The 6,474-nt window shown below is 50.3% G+C and overlaps 1 protein-coding gene across 9 annotated transcripts in view; it reads right to left on the bottom strand.

Moving 5' to 3' along the window:
• Positions 1–6,474, bottom strand: part of LTBP2 (latent transforming growth factor beta binding protein 2) — a 150,335-nt gene that overhangs the window by 109,785 nt on the left and 34,076 nt on the right. For all 9 annotated transcript variants that reach the window (XM_019518811.1, XM_019518818.1, XM_019518815.1 and 6 more), the window contains exon 3: positions 2,410–2,650. In XM_019518811.1, coding sequence (XP_019374356.1) covers positions 2,410–2,650 — 241 coding nt within the window. The remainder of the gene's footprint in view (positions 1–2,409; positions 2,651–6,474) is intronic.

Below are 6,474 nucleotides of genomic sequence, written 5' to 3'. Positions count from 1 at the left end.
GCTCTGGACCACCCCACACCTTCTCTGGACTCGCCTGCCCAGGCTCGCTGTGGCAGCGGCAGCAGCTGGGCAGAAACTGTTGTTCAGCACGGTGGAAAAGCAGCCCCTTCTCCTCGCCGCTGCCGGGTCCATCATGCTGGAGCCTGCACCAGGCTGCTCTTTGCTGCCACTGCTGCCCTGCTGCGCAACCCAGAGGAGGCGGTGACAGCAACAGAGACACACAGCAGACCAGCACGGGCTCCAGGCAGCTGCAGCAGGAATGGCCCAACAGCAGCGAGGGGAAGGGGCTGTTTTTTCCCCATGCTGAGCAACAGTTTCTGCCTGGCTGCTGCTCAGCACAGGTAAGTCTGGAGCAGGCACAGGGTGGGCTGGGTCAAGGCTCTGCACACAGGTCCCCACTGGTACTGCAGGGCTGAAGCCAGCAGCAGCAGCAGCCAGAAGGAGCTGCTGCTACCTAAGCTGCCTAGAAAGGCAGTCCAGCTGTGGAATTACCCCAGCCCCACTGTGTGCCCAGGGGGAGGCAGGACATGCCATGGACAGGCAGTGCGGAGTGGGCTAGGATTGGGGCTGTGAGCGTGGGTTCTCACTGATCCGCTCATGCTGGGGTGAATCTGGAATGGGCATGGGGCAAGGCTGGGGCTGCAGGCAGTTGGTGATGGCGGAAAGACACAGGAGGGCATCCCAGCTCTGGGCTGTTGCAGGACATATAATTATAATTTACCTTGCATATAATGAATTTTTGGTATAAAAAGGGTCATCACATAAGAGTGAATTTACACATGCAGAACCCGCATAAAGTGAGGGAAACCTGTAATTTTTTTTCCAGCTCCAAGATGGAAAACTCCCTTCCCAAAAGGAGTTCTTCTAGGAGCAAGGGGAGGGACTTCTGGTGGCAAAGGTCAGGGATTAGGGGGTGGGATTTCCATTCCCAAGATTGTGACAGGGGCAGGGCACCTGTCAAGGGGTGGGGCTACCCTTGCAGCCCTCGACAGTTCACCAAAACTCATTAAGCAGTCCTCCAGCCAAAATAATTGCCTGCCCCTGTACTATACTATACTCACTAAAAGAGGAACAGTCTCTTTTATATACAGTCCCAATTCACAGCCAGTTTGTATCTGCCTAAAATAAACAGTCCTGTGTCAGATACCCACATACTTATCTATATATAGAAATCATGCCAAATACAACAGTATATGACAAGGGTGTGTAACAACTGCACCAGTTCTTTGGCTCCTAGGATATCAGATGAACCTTAGAAACACCTGGCTATATTCTCAATCAAGCAACTAGCTTTGCTCTTACCTGTATAATTGGACATTTCCAAACCTACTTGTGAGGTTTGCCTAGAAATAGTCTTATCATGAAATAGTTTTGTGTGCCCCTTTATTTAAAACACTATGCAGTTGTCTTTGCTGAGACCATTAATGCTGCTTCTTCCCTGGACAAAGGGGAAATGTTGCTGCTATGTGAGGCTCTTCCTTCAGCACTTATCACTACCTCACCCCAAGTCCCATTTGTTCACACCAGGACACAGCACTGGGGACAAATCCAATCATCTCTTAGAAGGCATATCCCAGCACCCCACACCAGTTCTCCCCTGCTGTCACAGCCACAAGGAGGAAACTGTGACTTGGAATGGAAACTAGAGGCACTGACAGATGTGCAGCTCTCCACTGTAACTCATGGTGCTTCACAGAAAGCACCATGAGTTACAGCGACCACCCCACCACCCCCAACCCAACAGACATTCACTGTTTGGGGCATTCGTGTCTGTAGCCTCTCTCCCCTAGCCCCACACCATGCCCCTCCCAGCTCAGGTTGGGAGTGGGAAAAGGGAGGGAGCTCCAGTCTGGGGTTTGCCCAGCCTGCACTGGAGGGGCGGGTGGATTGGAGCCCCCAACTTGGAGCTCCCTCAGGGGGGTGGGGGCTCCAATCTACCTGCCCTGCCCTTCTCCAGTGCAAGCTGGGCAAACCCCAGACCAGAGCTCCCTCCTCTGTTCCTCTGCCTTCTTCCTCTCCCATCCTGAAGACAGCACTGGAGGGCAGGGCTGGGCTGATGCAGACCTGCTCGCACGCAGAGACAAACCAAAGTTAATGAAGGTGCTGTGCTTTGGAGCCCCTTTGTCTCAGCCCTCATTAAATGAGGGTTAATTTGTCATGTAATCGGGCACTTTTAAAGTGCTCTGCAGCCATGCACTCTGTCAGGGCATGGCTGTAAAATCACTTCTGTTAGCACCCTAGATTTCCTCTCTGGAGAAGCAAAGCACACATCTCACACATGAAGCACTGAAGGGATCTTGGGGAGTGACACTTTGGGGCCTGGAGTGGAAGCTGGGTACGGCCCAGCCTCTGAGTCTATCTACATTTGTAAAGGAGACTGATTTCCTGTTGGCTACCAGGGTCACTTACCCAGTAGGTGGTTGTTGTGGGACGGCTGGCTGGGCCCTTCTTGGCAAAACTTCTGCCTCTGTGCTGCTACTCCTCAGAAGGGAGCCTGTTGGAGGCTGGTGAGCGGTTACAAAGCTGGGAGGATGGTATTCTTGTTCTGGAGCAACTTCTTCACATCTGGATCCCTGAAAACCCGAGCGGCAGATACAGACGTGGGGCCGATTACAGGATCCCTTGTTCTGGCAGGGAGGGTCACAGACAGCTGAGGAGACATGGATTAGAGTGAACAGACATACATGGTGCAACAGCTAACAGGCTCTGTGCTGCCCCTGGTGACCCTTCCGTGCAGTTGAGGAGTGGAATAATGCAGTATGCCCAGCTTTAGGCAATCTCCACACTCCTTTTTCCTTCAACTCCAAAGGGCAGGGTCTGGAAGAAGATTAGCCTGACACTGTTTATGCACCTCTTGGCCTGGGCTGGTTTGGAACCAATGCTGGAGGTAAACACTCCATACTATATAACTGAGCATCACTAGCACAGGTCAGTCACAATGCAGAGAGAGATTCAGGCTCTGACCTCAGCTCAGCTGCTCCCAAATTACATTGGTATAAGTCAAAGCAGAAATGGGGCCAGAGGCCTGCCCAAAAATGTGTCCAAAACCCTGATCCCCATGTGGAACTCATTGCAGGAACAGGGTCTCAGTTAAGCTGAGAACAATAGGAGGCAGTGATGGCATAAGGAGGGGCAGGAGAGAAGGATGAGGCTGACAACAACATGCCTGAGCAGCCCCTAGGGAACTGTTTTATTTGGTTTCATTTTACTGTCTAATTTTATTGCTATATTTCTTTGTTACATCGTTATGGCTCCCCTTGCCCCGATCCCCCAGAGCTGTCCTGTCCTCTCTGGAACATTCCAGCGCTCCCTCTGCCAGCTCACTCTGAAGTCACCATGCTCAAATTCCTCACCACTTACAGGGACTTACAGTTCATTAACTTCATGCCAAAATCACTCTCAGGGCCTGTGTGTGTTCCTAATTACAGCACATCAGCTTCAGCCTGAGTTCTGGAAGGAAAGTGCCATTAACTACATGCCGGGCCCTGACACGGCCCAAGCTAACAGCCATCAAATTGGGCTTCTAAATCCAGTCAGTAACAGCCAAGAAATAGCAGCTTGCTTTGGCAGGCCCCGGCTGGTTGCTTTTCATCAGGAAACAGAGCAAGCAGGGTCAACTGTTAGAGGGGCACCAAATGGGTGGTGCTCCCTTCAACATAAAGAAGCCCTGGCTTAGAGAAGCCCCTCCAGAGATTTGGATTTTGGAGCTCAGGGAACCTGTCTGGAAAATGCAAGAAGTAACCTCAGGCTTGACCTGAGGCTCAACCAGCTGGGCCCTTTTTTGGAGGAGTTGAAATAAGCAAGGAGCGCTTCTGCCTCATCATGATCAGACAGTGCAGGTCCCCTGGAAGCTAACGCAGGCTGAGGTTCCAGCCATGTTCCAAGTTAGCCTCTTATTTAACAAGCCCTCCTCTTCCTCTCCAAGGGCTCCCATTCAACACCAATTACTGCTGGATCTGAGTGTCTATGCATCACTCAAGGCACACAGACAATGAAGGCATTCACAGCTCTGACCATGCCATTTCCACATACACCTCACTCCAAAACTCAAATGAAAAAGACCTTGCTGGGGCTCTAAAGCCATGTGAAAAAAGCACCCCCTCCACTCCCCTTAATGAAAATGAAAAGACAAGTGTTATTGTGCAGAGAGGCATAGATCTCAGAGACACGCAGGCCCCAAACCACTTAGGGCTTCAGAGGTTAAAGCCAAGACTTTAAATTACACCACTCAAAGTGAATCAATGCCCTGTACAGATCCCACAGCAAAGACAGGGCCCCTGTCAGGCAGGAATTACCAGTCCCAGTAAAGACCAGAAATCGGGGGGGGGGACACACGACATCATTTAGAAATATTAAAATGGGACTTAAAATCCATGTCCCTGTCTCACAACCAAGGCCAGCCACACAAACTGCAGGGTCAAGGACAAAGTAAAACATGGGGCACCCTTAACAGTGGACAGTTGACAGCCTGCTGAAATATTACTGCCAGAAAGAAATACCACACAATACTAAACACCACTTCAGCATGCAAATATATTTTACCCAATTAATTACACGTACAAAATGTTCATATGCTGCATTACCCCAGAGCTTAAGAGACGGATTGTCAAACTGTTTCAATGTGCAGGGCCCCACATGACTGTCATTTGCCCCAGCCTAAAGCTGGCTCTGCTCCCAGCAAACACACAAGGACCTCCATCTTTGTCACCTAGCCTTGGGCATGAAGCCTGCCATTTCAAACGCCGTGCTGAAACACTGCAGTAGTTTGCCGAAGCCAAGACCCCAGCACAAGGATCCCAGCACTTCCAGCAGTCTCCCACAAACAGTGATAATCAGATCAGCTCTAGACTAAGTCACTTTCATAGGAGCCCAGCAATCAGGGAGCTGGTTTTACAGGGGTCCCTGGGTTGCTGAAATCAAAGAGGGGAAGGAGTAGAGTGGGATCCCATTCTCTTCAGGCAGACTGGCTGGAGACCTGCCCTAGCTGGAATTTTCCAGCTCTTGGACCTATTCCCTCCCAAGCTTCCCCTGCAGGCTTAGAAAAGAACTTGAAAGCACTCTTAAAACGAAGTGGTTTTCCCTCAGTCTAGATACACAACACAGGAATCATCCAAGAGCAGTGCTGCCAACTCCAAGTGTGTGAAAATCATGAGTCAGGCCCCCAAAAAACAGTAAGATGGACTTCAAAAAATCTCAAGGTTAAAAAAAAATACTGGATTCTTTCTTTCTGCCTCTTGGTTTCTGAGTCCCCTGGTTATACTCAGGTTGTGCTTTCAACCTTTTCTCTACAACTTTCTCTAGAAGGTTACTCTTTGTAAATGAAAGCCAAGCTTCTCATGTAATCACTTGGCTCCAGGAGCTGGAGCTTCAAATGTCTCAGGACTCACAATAAAAGTGTGAGACTTGGCAAGCACAACAATAGTATTAATGAAAGTAATGGCAGTGACAGAACAGCAGCAGCCAGAGGTTTCCTCAGAGATCAAGCCCCTGTTGTGTTCGCCACTTCCAGAATATAAATCAATGATGACCAAACTTTTTGGCAGGTATGATCACAAGTTAAACATGGGGGCCCTTCCCTCAAGTGCCATTCTGATCCTACTCCTGGGCTAGAGAGAGACATTCTAAAAGCCTGAGCCTGAGTTGATTCAGTCTTTGCAGGTTAATCTAACCTGGCTAGGCTAAATCAGTTTGTAACCACACAGACATCCCAGACATGCAGGCACATGCCTGCAGTGGCTCAGGCTAGAAGGTTGGGGGGGGCTACAGCAGTCCTTCCTTCCCTTCCACAGTACTAAGCTGAGGGAGGCGTGGCCAGGCCCTGGCAGGATGTTCTGATTAGCCCAGCAGGGAATTGATAACAATGTTTATAATCCCAATAAGAAAACGACAGAGGGACATTTCCAGCTACCTGTTTATTCCGTCTGTTGATTCTACCTGTTGACTCAGCACAGACCATAGCCAGCATGTGGTCTGCTAGCTAATACACAGACACCTCTCTGCAAGGCAGAGGGAAGGGGGGAATTCCTGCTTAGCAGGGAGTGGTAAGGGGGAGGGCAGGGGGAGCAGCATACAGTCTCTGTGGAGCTGCAGGCAGGGAGCAGAGGGGAGGGGCCAGCTCTGCTGTGGAGCAGGGAGCCCCGCCCAACCCTGCCCAGCCCAGCCCAGCCCAGAGAGCATGCTGGGGGTGTCTGGTTTACCTTAAACCAGCAAGGGGCCTGGGACAGACATCACATAAACTAGTTTGACCCAAATCAGTTAAGTCTGATACTACATTCAACCAGGTGTATCTCAAATTAGTTTCAGCCATTTTCAAACTGGTTTACGTGCACTGAACAGCTGTTCTGTTATAAGTTTAAACCAGTTTCTGATCACTTAAACTGGTTTATGTGTAATGTCTGTCCCTAGCCCCAGAGGCAAACCTGACAGAGTTTGACACCCTTGGGTGCCAGAACAGACCAGGGCTCAGGGGCAGGA

This window comes from Gavialis gangeticus, unplaced genomic scaffold, assembly GCF_001723915.1.
Source record: "Gavialis gangeticus isolate Ggan-Ray unplaced genomic scaffold, GavGan_comp1, whole genome shotgun sequence".
NCBI lineage: Eukaryota > Metazoa > Chordata > Crocodylia > Gavialidae > Gavialis > Gavialis gangeticus.
This window is presented reverse-complemented; position numbering and strand designations above follow the sequence as displayed.